A 20,000-nucleotide genomic window follows, 5' to 3' on the forward strand; every position below is an offset into this window, starting at 1 on the left:
TTTACATGTCCGTGTGGTCTGTGTTGTGACCCGCCTCTCTCCTCCTCTCCTGCTCTCTCTTTCCTCTGTTCTATCTCTTCTCTCTCTTTCCTCTGTTCTATCTCTTCTCTCTCTTTCCTCTCTTCTGTCTCTTCTCTCTCTGAGGAGAGAGCATTCCTGAGTGTGGAAGAGAAGCCTCCCCTGCTAGCATATCACTGTAGAGTTGTGTTCAGCTGACACAGTGAAACGTCTCGCCCCTCTCGCCCCTCTCCTCCTCCTCCTCCTCCTCCTCCTGCTCCTCCTCCTCCTCCTGCTCTGTCATGTCCAGGTCTGCTCTGGGCGCTGTGTCCATATAGTTTGTCCAGAGATTTATGACGTGCAGTTTGCTGTGCGGTAGCTGCTGAATTATAATCTCCAGAGCCGCCAAGTAGCTGCTGAATTCAGTTGTCCAGATCAGTGTCCAATGAGGGCCGCTTACGCTAGACACTGATACATTCTGTCCAATGAGGGCCGCTTACGCTAGACACTGATACATTCTGTCCAATGAGGGCCACTTACGCTAGACACTGATACATTCTGTCCAATGAGGGCCACTTACGCTAGACACTGATACAGTCTGTCCAATGAGGGCCACTTACGCCAGACACTGATACATTCTGTCCAATGAGGGCCACTTACGCCAGACACTGATACATTCTGTCCAATGAGGGCCACTTACGCCAGACACTGATACATTCTGTCTAATGAGGGCCACTTACGCTAGACACTGATACAGTCTGTCCAATGAGGGCCACTTACGCTAGACACTGATACATTCTGTCCAATGAGCACCACTGTAACCACTGCTGGTGTAAACTGATTCACCGATTTGGATTCTTTTATGGTGAATCAGTAGACACTCCAAAAGGGGCTCTGGTGTAAGTCCCCCAGTTCCCTTCTGATGTGGGACTCGTCCACCCCCTGGCCTGCCCCGCTCTCACCTCACGACCTTACGACCTTACGACCAGCACGGGCAGGCAGAGTTAAAGGCCTCAGTGAGCAGGGGGCTTACAGATGTACAGTAGTCCTGTCCGTAGCATTCAGTGGGAGGACATAGAGAGAGTAACACACAGGTGAAGAGCTACACCTCAAAGCATCTTTCTCTCTCACTGTTTATGGAACTCTCTTTCATTGTTTCTGGAACTATTTCATTGTTTATGGAACTCTCTCATTGTTTCTGGAACTCTCTCACTGTTTCTGGAATTCTCTCTCGGTTTGGAAGGTGAAGGTCGTTTGGAGTATCATGTGACATTGGTCACGATAGACAGATGCTTTTTAAAGTGAGAGAGAGGGAGCCTACGGTGTATTTTATGCACTGTTCATGGCAAAGTTTAACGTTGTTTCTGTTTTTTTGTCAAGACGTTATTTAAAATGAACGGGTTCTCAACGTCTCTCTCTGTCTCTCCTCGTCCAGGTGACTCTCTGCTCAAGCACAACGGCATGAAGTTCACCACCAAGGACGTGGACAACGACCACTCGGAGAACAACTGCGCCGCGTTCTACCAGGGCGCCTGGTGGTACCGCAACTGCCACACGTCCAACCTGAACGGCCAGTACCTGCGCGGCCAGCACACCTCCTACGCCGACGGCATCGAGTGGTCGTCCTGGACCGGCTGGCAGTACTCGCTCAAGTTCACCGAGATGAAGATCCGCCCCACGCGGGAGGACAACCAGTGAGCTGCCCGACCGCTGACCACAGGACGTCCAGAGGAAGAGGAAGAGGAAGAGGAGGAGGAGGAGGAAGAGGAAGAGGACGACGGACGACAAACCTCTTTGTGTGTAATCTAGTGTAAGAGACACTACCGCTGACAACGAGAGAACTTTACTGACGATGACGATGATGACGATGATGATGATAATTTAGTAGCTTCGATATTCCAATGACGATGATGATGATGATAATTTAGCGATATTCCATGTGACCCCTGCTCTGTTTTGCCCCTCCTGATCCTATCCCAGGATTCCGTGACCTCCGTCCACTCCTGGTCAGACCCTTTGGTCGTGTCGTTGTGTTTTCGTGCTGAAGCCGATTTTAAAAAGGCAGCTCTCTGCTCCCTTGGTCATCTCTTTAAATATTATGAAGACCAATTTCAGGTTTTTGTCCTTAACAAAGGTGTTTTTGTTTGTTTGTTTGTTTGTTTTTTTGGAAAAAATAATGAAAGCTGTGACATTTAGCAACGTTGTATCATTTTAATTTAGGACATGGACAGTTATCATCGATAGCTATACAGTAGATACTGTACAGATGCCTACAAGCATATGTGTGTGAAATACAACTGAAAAGAGCAGACACACTGATTTCTCCCCAGACATTATGTGTGTGCAGACATACTGATTTCTCCTCTCCCGAGACATTATGTGTGTGCAGACACACTGATTTCTCCCCAGACATTACTTGTGCTCCAGTGTGTGTAGTCGTGTCTGGTTTATAACCGTAAGGCCAAACTGCACACGTCCACGTTCCCCTCCGCATGCTGACTCATGACTCATCTGCTGAAGTGTGGGAGTCTGCAGTGAGGCGGCAATCACACCTGCAATACTGGATGTGACTGCTGAAACGCAAGGCAACACCTGCGATATGTGACTGCTGAAACAAGGCAACACCTGCGATATGTGACTGCTGAAACGCAAGGCAACACCCAGACAAATGACTCTCTGCAATCTTAGATCTGATTAATTTCTGCAGCTTGGAGACCGAGTGGCTCCTTAGGTGGAATACATTTCTGTCTGAACACATTTCAGTCTGGTTGCTCAGTCATGAGTAATGCCTTCAGTGTGTGTGTGTGTGCGGGGGGGGGGGGGGGGGGGGGGGTAAGTTCTGAAAGAGTAGAACAGAGATGACCAGAGAGGAAAGTAACGGCAGTTGAGATGGGGGAATCCCCGTCGCAAAGATCAGGAACTGACGTGACACACACACACACACACAGTTCGTTATGTATCTGCTCATGTGACATCAGGGCATCAGGGCAGGCTAAGGAGGATGCTGAATGAGGTCAGTGTTCAGTTGTAAGCTGGACCGGTCTCTGCATGTAGTAACGCGGTGTTTGGGTCACTCTCAGATATCTACAAAACACTGCAGCAACCTCGATTGACTTACTGATACAGCCTCTCATGAGACTTATTCAAGGTCAACCTCTCTTAGCTCCCTAATGCTATACAGCATCTCATGAGACTTATTCAAGGTCAACCTCTCTTACTGTAGCTTCCTAAAACTATAGTGCATCTCATGAGACTTACTCGAGGTCAAGTTGATGAGGCAAAAAGTAGAGTGATAAAAGAATGAACTTGCACACCTGAGTGAACTTCAGAACCTGAGTCACTGAGTCCTTTAAATGAGCAGCTACAGTACCTCCTCACAGCAGAGTTAAGAGCAGCTACAGTACAGTACACCACCTCACAGCAGAGTCAACAGTGACGGCCGCCCGTCTCCCAGTCTCAGAGTGCTGCGCTGCCACTGTCTCATCTCATGCTCTCTCTCTCTCCCTCCCTCTCTCTCTCTCCCCCTCCCTCTCTCTCTCTCTCCCCCTCCCTCTCTCTCTCCCCCTCTCTCTCTCCCTCTCTCTCTCTCTCTCTGCTGCCACTGTCTCATCTCATGCTCTCTCTCTCTCTCTCCCCCTCCCTCTCTCTCTCTCTCCCTCTCTCTCTCTCTCTGCTGCCACTGTCGTATCTCATGCTCTCTCTCTCTCCCTCTCTCTCCCTCTCCCATCCTCTCTCTCCCTCTCCCTCCCTCTCTCCCATCCTCTCTCTCTCTCTCCCTGTCTCTCTCTCTCTCTCTCTCATCTCATGGTCTCTGTGCTGTGCTGCGGTGTGTGGAGATTATTTATGATGTCGATTAGCGGGGGCAGCTCGGTGTGACTGTCCTCACACTGGTCCAGCTGAGCTCTTATTAACGATGCTAAAACGCTAACGCTAAGACGCCTCTTTTCCTCTGGAGTGGGCGCTGAGATGGTGCTGGGGTGGTGCTGGAGTGGTGCTGGGGTGGTGCTGGGGTGGTGCTGGAGTGGTGCTGGAGTGGTGCTGGGGTGGTGCTGGGGTGGTGCTGGTGCCGGCCGGTTGGTGTTCTAGGCAGCCCAAGCCCCTATATTGGACTACCTGCAGCCCAAGCCTTTATATTGGACTACCTGCAGCTACTACCTGCAGCCCAAGCCCCTATATTGGACTACCTGCAGCCCAAGCCCCTATATTGGACTACCTGCAGCCCAAGCCCCTATATTGGACTACCTGCAGCCCAAGCCCCTATATTGGACTACCTGCAGCCCAAGCCCCTATATTGGACTACCTGCAGCACAGAGGCCCTATATTGAACTACCTGCAACCCAGAGGCCCTATATTGAACTACAGTACCTGCAGCCCAGAGGCTGTTTTGAGGAGCACACAAAGCACAAGCCCCTATATTGGACTACCTGCAGCCCAGAGGCTGTTTTGAGGAGCACACAAAGCACACGTCCCCCAGAGCCAAACAGCCCAGGGAGCCCTCACATGATCAGAAGCACTTCAGCACTCTCAAGGGCATTCAAATCCATCCATTCAAATGTGGGGGAGTGTGTGTGTGTGTGTGTGAGTGTGTGTGTATGTCCTGGAAGAAAAAGTGATTTAATTAAGCCCCTGCCATGAAAATATTGTTACAGAACAGCACACAGACACCAGACACACACACAGACACACACAGTACATCAAAGCCAGAGTGTGTGTTCCTTTCTGAAATGTCTTCCAGCGAATTGGCGTTGGGGCTCTAGCCTCTGAGACAGACTGCAAGTTAGCTTTAAGTCTCTCACTCAGAACAGCACACACACACACACACACACACACAGACGGGGCATGTGTGTGTGTGTGTGTGTGTGTGTGCTCCAGGATAGGCCGGGCTGTAGCTCCTCTGTAATGTTTTATTCTCTCTGTGGAGCTTTTTGACAGTTTGCTTTCATCGCCACCAGCAATTCCATTTCTTATGAGCGTGGTGAAGTGTTGCCGTGGGAGACAGCGCTGGAGACAGAGCTGGAGATGATGGGGAGCGAACACACACACACTGATGCTGTGGCTCAAGCCCTCCGCTGTGCACACTGGCACCCATCCACACACACACACACGTTACAATGAAGACAAATGATTCAACAAACAAACACACACACACACACAAGCGCGCGCGTTTGGCGATTAGCTCGTTCTGTGTGGAGGCCCGTGGCGGAGCGGCCTTGGCTGAGGATGTTGTGTGTGTGTGTGTGTGTGTGTGTGTGTGTGTGTGTGTGTGTGTGTGTGTGTGTGTGTGTGTGTGTGTGTGTGTGTGTGTGTGTAGATGTGGTCCAGGAGGCTGGTGCTGCGGGGGTGCAGTGTGTTCTCAGGCGGAGTGTGAGATACAGTATATTTCCCTGATGGAGATTGTGCTGTCAGCTAGCTAGCTAACCAGCTCCTGACAGGGTGAGATGTAGCAGCAGATTAGCCCTCGCTCTCTAAACACACACACACACACACACACACACACACACACACACACACACACACACAGCTAGCTAGCTAACCAGCTCCTGACAGGGTGAGATGTAGCAGCAGATTAGCACTCGCTCTCTAAACACACACACACACACACACACAACATCCTCAGCCAAGGCCGCTCCGCCACGGGCCTCCTCTGGGTTTGGGCCGCACTGGTACCACTCTCTGGGTTTGGGCCGCACTGGTACCACTCTCTGGGTTTGGGCCGCACTGGTACCACTCTCTGGGTTTGGGCCGGCATGGCACTGGTACCACTCTCTGGGTTTGGGCCGCACTGGTACCACTCTCTGGGTTTGGGCAGCACTGGTACCACTCTCTGGGTTTGGGCAGCACTGGTACCACTCTCTGGGTTTGGGCCGCACTGGTACCACTCTCTGGGTTTGGGCCGGCGTGGCACTGGTACCACTCTCTTGGTTTGGGCCGGCATGGCACTGGTACCACTCTCTGGGTTTGGGCCGCACTGGTACCACTCTCTGGGTTTGGGCCGGCGTGGCACTGGTACCACTCTCTGGGTTTGGGCCGGCATGGCACGACTGAAGAGACACTTCATTTGAGATCCAGTTGCTGGTGCTGTTCATGTTTGTAAAAGCAGGATTTGGTCAAAACTAGCTGGCAGATTTTCGTGACACGAGGGCCAAGTTCAAACTTTTGTTTCAATTTTGAGGTGAATTTTAATCATGGATGGATCCCCTAACGCTCTCTTTGTCAACATTAGGAGATACTGACCCACTCTCACTGAGTGACCCTTCTCCTCGAGTTTAAAATGTAATCGTTGTCATAACAACACCTCTGGTTTATAAGTGAATACAGTATAAATGATGTAGATTATTCTGAAGCTTTGGGGAGTGAATATGCTGTAGTAATGTCCACGCTTTAAAGAGTGAGAAGCTTTGGGGAGTGAATATGCTGTAGTAATATCCACGCTTTAAAGAGTGAGATGCTGAGACAGGGACAAGGAGTGTGTGAGTCTGACTAAGAGAGGACTGTGTGTGTGTGTGTGTGTGTGTGTGTAAGTTCCAGGAACTCAGCGGCCCCCACTGACAGGAATCGCCACCTGTTGCCCCCTGCTGGGGAGATCCCGTACTGCACCGGTGTCACGGCACTCAGCCACCCATGCAGCTCACCTGAGCGTGAAATTGTGTGTGTGTGTGTGTGTATGTCCGTGTGTGTGTGTGTGTGTGTGTGTGTGTGTGTGTGTGTGTGTGTGTGTGCAGGGTCCTATGTGCACCATGATATCAGTAGAGCAGCCTCCATGCTGTGCTGGTGTGTGTGTGTGTGTGTCTGTATGTTTGTGTGTGTGTGTGTGTGTGTGTATATGTTCGTGTGTGTGTGTGTGTGTGTGTGTGCATTGTCCTATGTGCACCATGCTATCAGTAGAGCAGCCTCCATGCTGTGCTGGTGTGTGTGTGTGTGTGTGTGTGTGTGTGTGTGTGTGTATATGTTCGTGTGTGTGTGTGTGTGTGTGTGCAGGGTCTTATGTGCACCATGATATCAGTAGAGCAGCCTCCATGCTGTGCTGGTGTGTGTAATCCCGTCCTCCCCGTTTGCACATGTGATGTTCTAATCTGCGTTCCTGTCCCAGAGTGTATAAGTGTACATATGACCAAATAAGGTATTGTGATGTGTACATTCTGAGAGGAAACGGCGGGGCTCAGCACTTTGGAGGGAATATAGTTTGTGTTCTTCTCACTGACGATGAGACCCATATGGAGCACTGCAGATATCTGTGTCCTCGTTATTTCACGGGCTCTTGTACGATAGATTTGACCCCCCCCCCCTCCTTCCTTTTTCTCTTTGGTTATTCCCATTTTAATGTTTCAAATAACATTTAATAAATATTCACATTTTGTAAACAAGCCACCCATCAATGTCTGTTGTACTGTTTATTTCATTACCAAATCCAGGCCAATCTTGGAATATCTAGCTTAGATGTGTGCCTGCATTGATATACTGTATCTATTATCAATATCTAGCTTAGATACTGTATGTGCCTGAATTAACCACCCTTGGGCTGGGCTGGGTTGGGTTGGGTTGGGTTGGGCTGGGCTGGGCTGGGCTGGGTTGGGTTGGTCAAGAGGGTAGAGGGGAGTGGTCGGAGCCTCATCATGAATATGCGAGAGAGGGACTTGGTTTCTGTCATCAGGCCAGACAGCTGATACGAGTCAGAACAGAGCTCCATCTACAGCACAGCCATGTGGGTGATGACTATCAGGTGACATGCCGTCTGAGATCACCACACACACACACTTCTGGACACTGTGCGATGTGGACATGCCGTCTGAGATCACCACACACACACACTTCTGGACACTGTACGATGTGGACATGCCGTCTGAGATCTCCACACACACAGACACTTCTGGACACGGTAAGATGTTGACGGAGAGCTCTCTGCCGTCTCAAATGCTAATGGTAGCGGATGACCGGCGTATGAAATGTCACGACTGAAAAGCTTCCTTCCTTTCAACTCGCTGAGGCCGTGAGCAGACGAGGACCATTAACGCACCACACTCGTCATCAAGCTCTCCGCAATCTACTGGCACAAGGATCTCTGTCTCACGAGCTGTCTGGTTGAAACAGCAGCCAGGTGAGACAGAGAGACGCTGAGAGAGGAGGCTTTTAGTTTGAACTACTCCACTAACGCTGACGAGCTCTCACACACGGAGACGAGACGAGACGAGACAAGACGCATGAGGGACGCCCACTCAGATCTGAGGCCTCCTTACACCGTTACAGTTAGACTGACAAAGCTGAGCTCAGTCACATCGTCCTCACTGTGATGTCATCAACAACAAGCACTTCACTTCATTCTGAAGTTATAATAAGGATGAAGAGGCCTTTAGACACTATGAAAAGACCACTGTATTATAACCTACTACTCCTTTAGACACTATGACAAGACCACTGTATTATAGCCTACCACTCCTTTAGACACTATGACAAGACCACTGTATTATAGCCTACCACTCCTTTAGACACTATGACAGCACTGTATTATAACCTACTACTCCTTTAGACACTACAAGACCACTGTATTATAGCCTACCACTCCTTTAGACACTATGACAAGACCACTGTATTATAGCCTACCACTCCTTTAGACACTATGACAGCACTGTATTATAACCTACTACTCCTTTAGACACTACAAGACCACTGTATTATAGCCTACCACTCCTTTAGACACTATTAGAAGACCACTGTATTATAGCCTACCACTCCTTTAGACACTATTACAAGACCACTGTATTATAGCCTACCACTCCTTTAGACACTACAAGACCACTGTATTATAGCCTACCACTCCTTTAGACACTATGACAAGACCACTGTATTATAGCCTACCACTCCTTTAGACACTATGACAAGACCACTGTATTATAGCCTACCACTCCTTTAGACACTACAAGACCACTGTATTATAGCCTACCACTCCTTTAGACACTACAAGACCACTGTATTATAGCCTACCACTCCTTTAGACACTATGACAAGACCACTGTATTATAGCCTACCACTCCTTTAGACACTACAAGACCACTGTATTATAGCCTACCACTCCTTTAGACACTACAAGACCACTGTATTATAGCCTACCACTCCTTTAGACACTATGACAAGACCACTATTATAGCCTACCACTCCTTTAGACACTATGACAAGACCACTATTATAGCCTATAGACACTATGACAAGACCACTATTATAACCTACCACTCCATTAGACACTATGACAAGACCACTGTATTATTAGACACTATGACAAGACCACTGTATTATAACCTACCACTCCTTTAGACACTACAAGACCACTGTATTATAGCCTACCACTCCTTTAGACACTACAAGACCACTGTATTATAGCCTACCACTCCTTTAGACACTATGACAAGACCACTGTATTATAGCCTACCACTCCTTTAGACACTACAAGACCACTGTATTATAGCCTGGCTGAGGGCAGTTGGTGCAGGTGTAGGTGCAGGTGCAGGTGTAGGCTGAGGGCAGTTGGTGCAGGTGTAGGTGTAGGTGTAGGCTGAGGGCAGTTGGTGCAGGTGTAGGCTGAGGGCAGTTGGTGCAGGTGCAGGTGTAGGCTGAGGGCAGTTGGTGCAGGTGCAGGTGTAGGCTGAGGGCAGTTGGTGCAGGTGGACGGAGCAGGACTGCCCCTTCCACCGGACACAGCGTGTGTTTAATTGGCTCCTCCAGGCAGCAGATGTTCATCCAGAGTCCCGTTATTTCCGCCCCAGACTAGTCCACCATGGAGCTGCTGCCTGGTCAACTCTGCTGCTTCTGAAGCGTAATTACAACGTGATTGCAATTCCGCCGGCCATCAATATCTCAGACTGTGCACTTGTGCTGCGTGGGAGTGGGCAGGGCGCCGGGCGGAGACGATGTCGTTCTGTGATAGAAATGGTGAGCGGCACCAGCCTGTGTTTCTGTCCCCCGCTCTAGCACAGCGCAGCGCAGTCTAGCTGTGTTTCTGTCCCGCGCTCTAGCACAGCGAGGTCTGTCTGTGTTTCTGTCCCCCGCTCTAGCACAGCGCAGCACAGTCTGGCTGTGTTTCTGTCCCCCACTCTAGCACAGGCTGGCTGTGAGAGTCTGCTGTGGCCACCATGCTATCACTTCTCATTTCAGCAGCGCTTACTCAACTCCACACACACACACACACACACACACACACACACACACACACACACACACAGCGGAACACAGAACAGATCCATCAAAGAGTTGCTCCAGAGCCCCTCACACTCTGCTGTGTGTGTGTGTGTGTGTGTGTGTTGTTCTGTAAAGTTAGTCTCAACTACCTGGAGAGAGCTAGGAGAGTCTGTTCTATAGCTATGGGGAAAGGTGTGTATGTGTGTGTGTGTGTGTGTGTGACAAGTGTGTGCTGTGGTTGACAACTTTATAAAGTGGAATTGATATTTCAGGATGCTGGGACTATTCTGCATGCGGTTTAGTCCAAGAGGAGTGGAGGTGTGAGGGGCCGCAGGGCCATATCAGGGCCACATCAGAGCCATATCAGGGCCACATCAGGGCCACATCAGGGCCACATCAGGGTCATATCAGGGCCATATCAGGGTCATATCAGAGCTATATGAGGGCCACATCAGGGTCACATCAGGGCCACATCAGGGTCATATCAGGGCCATATCAGGGCCATATCAGTCTGCCCCCCCTCCTGCCCTGTCCTTGCCCATCAGCCTCCTCCCATTCAGTGCAGCTGTTACGCATTCCTGCTATCACTGTCCGGCGGTGGGGACGCACACACACACTGGCCCAGATGAGGCGCGGGTCAGGCCCAGATGAGGCATGGGTCTGGCCCAGTTTCATATGTTTTATGTATTATCTTGTACCAAATAGAATTATTTTATTTGGTGCAAAAGAATATTGTGGACCTCAGATAGACCTTGTTCCTTTTCCGTTCTGTACCCCTCTCCTCTCCTCTCTTCTCCTCCTCTCTTCTCTCCATCCTTTTAATCTCCTCTCTCTTCATTCTCATCCTGGGAGGCTCTTCTATTCTGGCGTCCCGCCAGAGTGATCGATACGGCCGCCACATTTTAGCCTCCTGCATCATGAGCCTTCAGCATGAATCTATTATTGGGCTGTAACCTTGCATTAGGATTTAAGAGCCCCATCAACCCCCCGCGCCTGCATCCCACCCCCCCCCGTGCCCCGCTACAGCACCTGCCCTGGTCCCCCCCCTCTCGCGCCCCCCGTGCCCCTCCCTGCCCTGCCCCCCCCCCCCCGCCCTGGTTCCCCCCCCTTGCGCCCCCCCCGCCCTGGTCCCCCCCCCCCCCCCTCGCGCCCCCCCCCGCCCTGCCAGCCAGGGCCCTGTAATGAAAAAGAGGAGCAGCAGCTCCTGGCGCTCCAATTACGCTGGGACTGATTCAGAGCAGAGCAATGCCTCAGCGCAGCCACATGGACTCTAGCCGGCCTATTTATCTGTTGACCCCCCCAGCAGCGCCAGAGCCAGGCCCGCTCCAGGAGCCGCTCGGCACTCGGCACCAACGGGGTACACACACACCTGTGCCCCATCACACACACACACACACACACACACACACCTGAGCACCCAGCAGCGCCACAGCCAGGCCCGCTCCAGGAGCCGCTCGGCACCAACGGGGTACACACACACCTGAGCACCCACCACCCAATAGCCACCACTCTATGAGACGTGCTTTCATAATAAGTTATATGATAAATTAATACTATAATTATAATATAATGTTCCCCAGGTGGGTTCTACACACTGGTGGTGGTTAGTGAGGTTCCCCAGGTGGGTTCTACACACTGGTGGTTAGTGAGGTTCCCCAGGGGAGGGAGCCTAGGGGCTAGGATGGGGGGAGGGGGTGATGGAGAATGAATGCAGGTGTGTGTGTGAGGGGGGAGTGTGTGTGTGGGGTGGGGGCCGATATGGTGATGGGGAATCAATACAAGTGTGTGTGTGTGGTGGGTGGGGGTGGGGGGGTGCTGTTGTGATGGAGAATTAAAGTAGGTGTTTGTGTGTGTGTGTGTGTGTGTGTGTGTGTGATGGGGCTGGTGTTGTGATGGAGAATTAAAGTAGGTGTGTGTGTGATGGGGCTGGTGTTGTGATGGAGAATTAAAGTGTGTGTGTGTGTGTGTGTGTGTGTGTGTGATGGAGACCCAGCTGGCCGGGGGTTCTGGACCTAAAGCTGACTCCAGCTGACTCAGAGCATGTGAACTAGAAATGGTCCATATTTGTCCCAGCGCCACTGGACACACTGATAATTGGACTGGTGAGTACAGTATGTGAATATGTGTGTGTGTGTGTGTGTGTGTGTGTGTGTGTGTGGCAGGAGATGAATGCAGTGACACAGACTCAGACTAGATTGGATCTCTGGAGCGATTGGGAGAATGGATGGAGTGGATGCTGGAAAGTTGGAACGCATGGTTAAGAGTGCCTTGGAAACAGGAAACAAAACAAATGAACTGCATCAGCTTTGCAAATAGCTTTGTGTGTGTGTGTGTGTGTGTGTGTGTGTGTGTGTGTGTGTGTGTGCGCGTGCGTGCGTGTGTGTGCGTGTGCCCAACAAGAGGCTGGTGGACTACTGTGGGCATGAGGCGGGCCACTCATCACTGGCTCGTTAGTTCCCCAGCGGTCCACTGGCGGGTGTGTGTGTGTGTGTGTGTGCGTGCGTGTGTGTGTGTGTGTGTGTGTTCCCCAGCGGTCCACTGGCGGATGCCAACATACTGCCAAACTCTCATTATTTATTCAGTTACACTTTACTGAATATTCACAACAAATTAAATTAAAAGTGATGGTGGTCCAAAAGCAGCATGCCATCAGTGGTCCGATATCTGTGTGTGTGTGTGTGTGTGTGTGTGTGTGTGTGTGTGTGTGTGTGTGTGTGTGTCTGATATCTGTCATGTGTGGATATGTGTGGATATGAGTGGATTGAAACATCAGTATAGCCGATAAAATGCAAGTTTTCTGGTGAAACTAAGTAGAGACAAACAAGCTCGCCGCAGGGAGCCAGGCTATTTATCACAATCTCGCGCCTCGGTTTGGCATTGTTCCACTGCAAATTGATTTCTCTTTGAGTTATCACCGGGAGAAACAAGCTGCCGAGTCTGCTAAGAGCTCCCAGGGAAGTTGGACTCCGAAACACCACTCAAAACAATGTTCCCTTGAGGCGAGACAAAATTTTTAGCGGAATCCAATAAAGCAGATGAAATTTTTTGTTGGTAACGGACCGCTTGTTGGAGACACTGATTGTGCGCCAAGCTCTCAACATCCCAAGAATTCGTTCACCTTGTTTGTATTCCTTGTAAACATTGACTGGGTCACAGAGACGCTTAGCCGTTTCGAAGAGATGAGTAAGGCCAGTGAAATAAAAACATGCCCCGCTGCGTAGTACGCTAATGTAGACAAATGAAAACGAAAACTAAACATCAGCGAAGAAGCACCTCTGTTACCATTGAACCGCAGGGACTTTCCGTATCCGTGTGACTGTTGCGGTGCAGGCTAAGTGCAGCCCCCTACTCAAATTCTCAGAAACTGTCAACACAAGACAAAGAAACGCTGGGCTGTCTCTCTGCGATGCGATGGGACATCACTGACATTTCAGACGACTCAGGAAGAGGTGATGTAGGCCTACCTGATCCTGTCATCTAGAGCGCTAGAGTACAGATACATAACGCTATTTCCGGGATGTGAAAGGGGAAATCCGTGGTTAATCATCACTACATCGACTTCTGAAGACATGGCATCATTATGTTCGGCTACTACAGACAGGGACAGTCACTTTGCAACAGGTGGAGCTTCAAAAGACGCGTTCATGAGCGCGAACTGAGCACAGAATATATAATATCGAGTTAGGCTATTTTTTAGATTTCCTCGAAAGTCATGGCGTCAAGAAAAGACATCATTAATGATGTGTCCTCCACGCCAGATGAAAATGAATATCCATCCGGATTTCCTCAAAGTATTTGTGACCAAACTCCTCACGAGAAGTATTTATGTAGCAACTGCAACAGCGTCCTCAATAAAGCGCGACAAACCGCCTGCGGCCACCGCTACTGCCTGGCCTGTGTCAACTGGCTCGTCAGGTAAGACTATTTCATTACTGTAAGAGATTCATCAGCAGAAAATGAGAAGGCCTAGCCTACTGTACATCCTTTATGCTCAAGTTGATCAGAACAATCAACTGTGCCTTGCCATGTCAGTAATTTAAATTGGGTATGTATTTACCAATGTAGCCTAAGTATTGATGTCATTGTACGTAGGCCTACATTTTGTACGTAAATGTTAAGCGTAGGCTATGGCTACATTACTGTACGGAAATGTTTAGTGTACAATTGAAAAGGCGAGTGTTCTGTTGTGTGTGGAGTGGACTGTCTAATAATGTGTGAAATCAAGAGAACCTGTTGTCTGAACAGGAACAACAAGACCCCCATATGCAAAAAGTGCAAGGAGGAGGAGCCAGCCACAGATAATGAAGCCAGCATACTGACTCTGGACAATGTGAGTTGAACAATCCATCTCTTTTAAAGCTTTAATAGAATATCCTATACTGTAACTGGACTTGGAGCTGAATGTGTCTACCCTGCCACTTGCACAATCAAGAAACACAAACATGCACAAATGGAAGGAAATCATTCTCTTGATGATACATTGGTGAGGTTGTGTGTTTCCTTAGTTTATGGGGGGGAGGGGGGGGGGGGGGGGGGGGGCAATCTAGCCTTGTATTAGTCCTCTGGGCAATCTAGCCGTGTAATAGTCTTCTGGGTTAACTAGCCTAGTAATAGTCTTCTGGGTTAACTAGCCTTGTCAGCTCAGGCCTGCAGTGTTATGTGTTACCCAGCGCTCTACCCAGCCTGCAGTGTTATGGGTTACCCAGCGCTCTACCCAGCCTGCAGTGTTATGTGTTACCCAGCGCTCTACCCAGCCTGCAGTGTTACCCAGCGCTCTACCCAGCCTGCAGTGTTATGTGTTACCCAGCGCTCTACCCAGCCTGCAGTGTTACCCAGCGCTCTACCCAGCCTGCAGTGTTACCCAGCGCTCTACCCAGCCTGCAGTGTTATGGGTTACCCAGCGCTCTACCCAGCCTGCAGTGTTATGTGTTACCCAGCGCTCTACCCAGCGCTCTACCCAGCGCTCTACCCAGCCTGCAGTGTTATGTGTTACCCAGCGCTCTACCCAGCCTGCAGTGTTACCCAGCGCTCTACCCAGCCTGCAGTGTTATGGGTTACCCAGCGCTCTACCCAGCCTGCAGTGTTATGTGTTACCCAGCGCTCTACCCAGCGCTCTACCCAGCGCTCTACCCAGCCTGCAGGCGGCCGGATCTCCTCCTGGGGATCCCCATCTAAAGGACATTACAGAGCTTACTGAATGGGAAAATGGACCCTCGATATGATGACACATGCAGTCTTTCTCCCGTGTCGACTGAGTGTGTGTGTGTGTGTGTGGCCAAGTCACAGTCACAGTCCACACACAGCTCAGGTGCATTTTTCCCAGGTGAACGCACACACACACATATGGGACGCTCAGGGAGAGAGACTGGAGTTTACTGTAACCGTGAGGCTGAGTTAAGACACAATACACACATTTACTATTCACAGATTTACTATTCACACATTTACTATTCACACATTTACTATTCACACATTTACTATTCACAGATTTACTATTCAGGGGCTTGTGCTTTTGGACCATTTATTGGTCTATTTTATCATGCTATTTGTGGCTAGTAGACGTTCACATTCTGAAAAGGTAATTTACCACCTCGGCTCTGTTTGAAGCATGTAGACAGACACACACACACACACACACACACACACACACACACACACACACACACACACACACACACACACACACACACACACACACACACACACACACACACACACACACACACGTAAGGAGTGAGTGACTAGTGATATGTTTGGAAACTGTAGGGACTGGTGATATGTTGGGAGATTCAGTCATTTGCTTGGTTAGAAAAAGGTCCCTACGTTGTGAAATGGTAATATTGAAATGGTAAGTGTAGTGATGTTGTGAAATGGTGATGCAGTATTAAAATGGTACTGTACGTCTTGAGATGTTGTGAGGACATGTGAAAGTAACAAATCACACATCACACCTACGCTCACAGCTGCTGCTAAAGATCAAGACGTTATGGCTCAAGTAGCGCTATATGTAGTCAATAACAGTCACGCTACATGTAGTCAATAACAGTCACGCTACATGTAGTCAATAACAGTCACGCTATATGTAGTCAGTAACAGTCACGCTATATGTAGTCAATAACAGTCACGCTATATGTAGTCAATAACAGTCACGCTACAGTATATGGAGTCAATAACAGTAATGCTATGTAATCAGTAATGCTATATGTAGTCAATAACAGTCACGCTATATGTAGTCAATAACAGTCACGCTATATGTAGTCAATAACAGTCACGCTATATGTAGTCAGTAACAGTCACGCTATATGTAGTCAGTAACAGTCACGCTATATGTAGTCAGTAACAGTCACGCTATATGTAGTCAATAACAGTAATGCTATATGGAGTCAATAACAGTAATGCTATGTAGTCAATAACAGTCAGGCTATATGGAGTCAATAACAGTAGCCTAATGCTATGTAGTCAGTAATGCTATATGTAGTCAATAACAGTAATGCTATATGTAGTCAAAAACAGTCACTATATGTACTGTAGTCAATAACAGTAATGCTATATGTAGTCAATAACAGTAATGCTATCTGTAGTCAAAAACAGTCACTATATGTACTGTAGTCAATAACAGTAATGCTATGTAGTCAAAAACAGTAATGGTATATGTAGTCAATAACATATGTCGTTATATGACATGAGTGGCTTAACACCAGTATACATTAGTTGGTGTCGTTATATGACATGTTAAGCTTAACACCAGTATTCATTAGTTGGTGTCGTTATATGACATGTTTAGCTCAACACCAGTATTCATTAGTTGGTGTTATATGACATGTTTAGCTTAACACCAGTATTCATTAGTTGGTGTCGTTATATGACATGTTTAGCTTAACACCAGTATTCATTAGTTGGTGTTATTACATATGACATGTTTAGCTTAACACCAGTATTCATTAGTTGGTGTCGTTATATGACATGTTTAGCTTAACACCAGTATTCATTAGTTGGTGTTATTATATGACAAATGATGTTTAGCCTACAGTAACACCAGTATGGATCTGCTTGCTGTTCTGTGGAGCTGACATACTATGTGGGGTGATGTGTAGCATGGCACATCACATGACTAACCCTTATACAAATGATGTGACATTGTGCTTACACCTGTGTGTGTGTGTGTGTGTGTGTGTGTGTTTGTGTGTGTTTGGGGGGTATTTGGGGTGGGTCTCTGTTTTGTTGTATGACGAGGGGGCTGAATCCGAGTCAGGGCGGAAAGTTTGTGTAATTTCCCGCTGACCTGCCGTGTGTGTGTGTAGCAGGGTTGAGACGACCTCTGTTACATGTGTGTCTGTGTGTGTGTCTGTGTGTGTGTGTGTGTGTGTGTGTGTGTGTGTGTGTTCCACAGTCGTTCAGCGACGGGGCCATCACCAAGGAGATCCTGGAGCTGGCAGTGCACTGTGCCAATCACGGATGCCCATGGAGGGGGGTGCTCCGCGACTACGAGGTACTTTCCTCCTAAAGGTCACCACTGTTGCTGCTGTCTGGCTGTGTGTGTGTGTGTGTGTGTGTGTGTGTGTGTGTGTGTGTCTGCTGCTTTGTGTTGTGGGAGTTTTGCCGGTTTTGTGTATGTATGTGTGTGTGTGTGTGTGTGTGTGTGTGTGTGTGCGTGCGGGCATGTGTGTGTATTGTGTGAAGTTTGTGGGTTTTGTGTACAGTACATGTGTGTGTGTGTGTGCATGCGCGGGTGTGTTTGTTGTGTGAAGTTTATGGGTTTTGTGTGTGTGGTGTGTGTGTATGTGTGTGTTTGCGCATGTATGTGTGTGGGCTCACGGGGTGCATTTTTAGATGGTGTGTGTTCAGTTCCGTCTCCTCTCGGGTCGGAAAGTGTTTTATGTGTTTCATAAAAAGCACACACACACACACACACACACACACACACACACACACACACACATATTGGAGCTGAGTTTGTTTACAGTACATCCATGTTTAAAACTGCAGTGATGTGGATGTTCACAGCACAGTAAGTCAACAGGAGGCTCTGAACTCCTTAATCTGTAATTCCCTGGATGTTCCTCTCGCTTCATGGTAAATTATAATGTTCATTTCAGAGGATCACCCACAGTCACACCACCATCCTTATTGCTGTAGCGTCCCTTAAGAGCGAAACTGAAGTCACACCACCATCCTTATTACTGTAGCGTCCCTTAAGAGGGAAACTGAAGTCACACCACCACCCTTATTAACGTCCCATAAGAGGGAAACTGAAGTCACACCACCACCCTTATTAACGTCCCATAAGAGGGAAACTGAAGTCACACCACCACCCTTATTAACGTCCCATAAGAGGGAAACTGAAGTCACACCACCATCCTTATTAACGTCCCATAAGAGGGAAACTGAAGTCACACCACCATCCTTATTAACGTCCCATAAGAGGGAAACTGAAGTCACACCACCGTCCTTATTACTGTAGCGTCCCTTAAGAGGGAAACTGAAGCCTGTGCAGTGTTATGCAACATGTCCCCCTCTACATTTTTAACTCTTACGCGGAGACGGTTACGTGACAAAAAAAAAAACTATTTGTGACTAGAAGGTGTTCTCAGTTATTAATCATCAGTCTGGGTCGGTTAGCGACTGAATTGGAATGAACAAAAGCACCTAAAACTAAACTATAAAGGGGAACCCATGGCCTGCAGTGGTGTGAAGATTAACCGATACCTATCGTTAACCGATTTGAACGGTAGCGATGCGAGCGCATCGGAAGGCAAAGCTCTGGATCGGTAAAATGTACTATGACCCGGTCGATGAACCGACATTAAATTGACAAGTCGGTCTAAAGCTGCAGTGGAAGTCCTACATTTACAAATTACGTTACTTTCAAAATCACACACACATACTGTATACACACACACACACACACACACACACACACACACACACACTGTACATTCACACACACACAGACACATACACCTGCATACACACACACACATACATACATACACACACACACACACACACACACACACACACACACACACACACACACACACATACTGTACATTCACACACACACAGACACATACACCTGCATACACACACACACACATACATACATACACACACACACACACACACACACACACACACACACACACACACACACACACACACACACACATACTGTACATTCACACACACACACACACACACACACACACACACGAGGAGGGTTCTCATGTCACGTGTGCTATAGCGGAACAGAGAGGACGGGTGGTGCACAGGAAGCTGATTATTCACACAGCAGCATTAGCTACAGATCAGACCAGCCTGCTCTCTTTACTGGGTTTGGGTCCTGCACCGTCACAGGAGATAAACAGCTCAATTCTGTGACTCTCTTTACTGGGTTTGGGTCCTGCACCGTCACAGGAGATAAACAGCTCAATTCTGTGACTCTCTTTACTGGGTTTGGGTCCTGCACCGTCACAGTAGATAAACAGCTCAATTCTGTGACTCATTTGACTGGTGTTTGGGTCCTGCACCGTCACAATAGATAAACAGCTCAATTCTGTGACTCATTTTACTGGGTTTGGGTCCTGCACCATCACAATAGATAAACAGCTCAATTCTGTGACTCATTTTACTGGTGTTTGGGTCCTGCACCGTCACAGGAGATAAACAGCTAAATTCTGTGACTCATTTGACTGGGTTTGGGTCCTGCACAGTCACACTAGATAAACAGCTCAATTCTGTGACTCATTTTACTGGTGTTTGGGTCCTGCACCGTCACAGGAGATAAACAGCTCAATTCTGTGACTCATTTTACTGGTGTTTGGGTCCTGCACCAT

General features: G+C 48.6%; 2 protein-coding genes across 2 annotated transcripts in view; both read left to right on the forward strand.

Annotated features, from left to right (window-relative positions):
- fibcd1a (fibrinogen C domain containing 1a) overlaps positions 1–1,714 on the forward strand; it is an 88,311-nt gene extending 86,597 nt beyond the window's left edge. Inside the window, exon 7 of the mRNA XM_062543906.1 lies at positions 1,433–1,714. Coding sequence (XP_062399890.1) covers positions 1,433–1,695 — 263 coding nt within the window. The 3' untranslated portion in view covers positions 1,696–1,714. The remainder of the gene's footprint in view (positions 1–1,432) is intronic.
- An 11,855-nt stretch (positions 1,715–13,569) lies between these two features.
- The window catches only part of traf1 (TNF receptor-associated factor 1), a 20,716-nt gene continuing 14,285 nt past the window's right edge, over positions 13,570–20,000 (forward strand). Inside the window, exons 1-3 of the mRNA XM_062542300.1 lie at positions 13,570–14,079; positions 14,410–14,494; positions 17,555–17,653. Of these exons, the coding sequence (XP_062398284.1) occupies positions 13,877–14,079; positions 14,410–14,494; positions 17,555–17,653 (387 nt within the window). The 5' untranslated portion in view covers positions 13,570–13,876. The remainder of the gene's footprint in view (positions 14,080–14,409; positions 14,495–17,554; positions 17,654–20,000) is intronic.

The sequence above is a fragment of the Sardina pilchardus genome, chromosome 8 (genome assembly GCF_963854185.1).
Source record: "Sardina pilchardus chromosome 8, fSarPil1.1, whole genome shotgun sequence".
Classification (NCBI taxonomy): Eukaryota; Metazoa; Chordata; class Actinopteri; order Clupeiformes; family Clupeidae; genus Sardina; species Sardina pilchardus.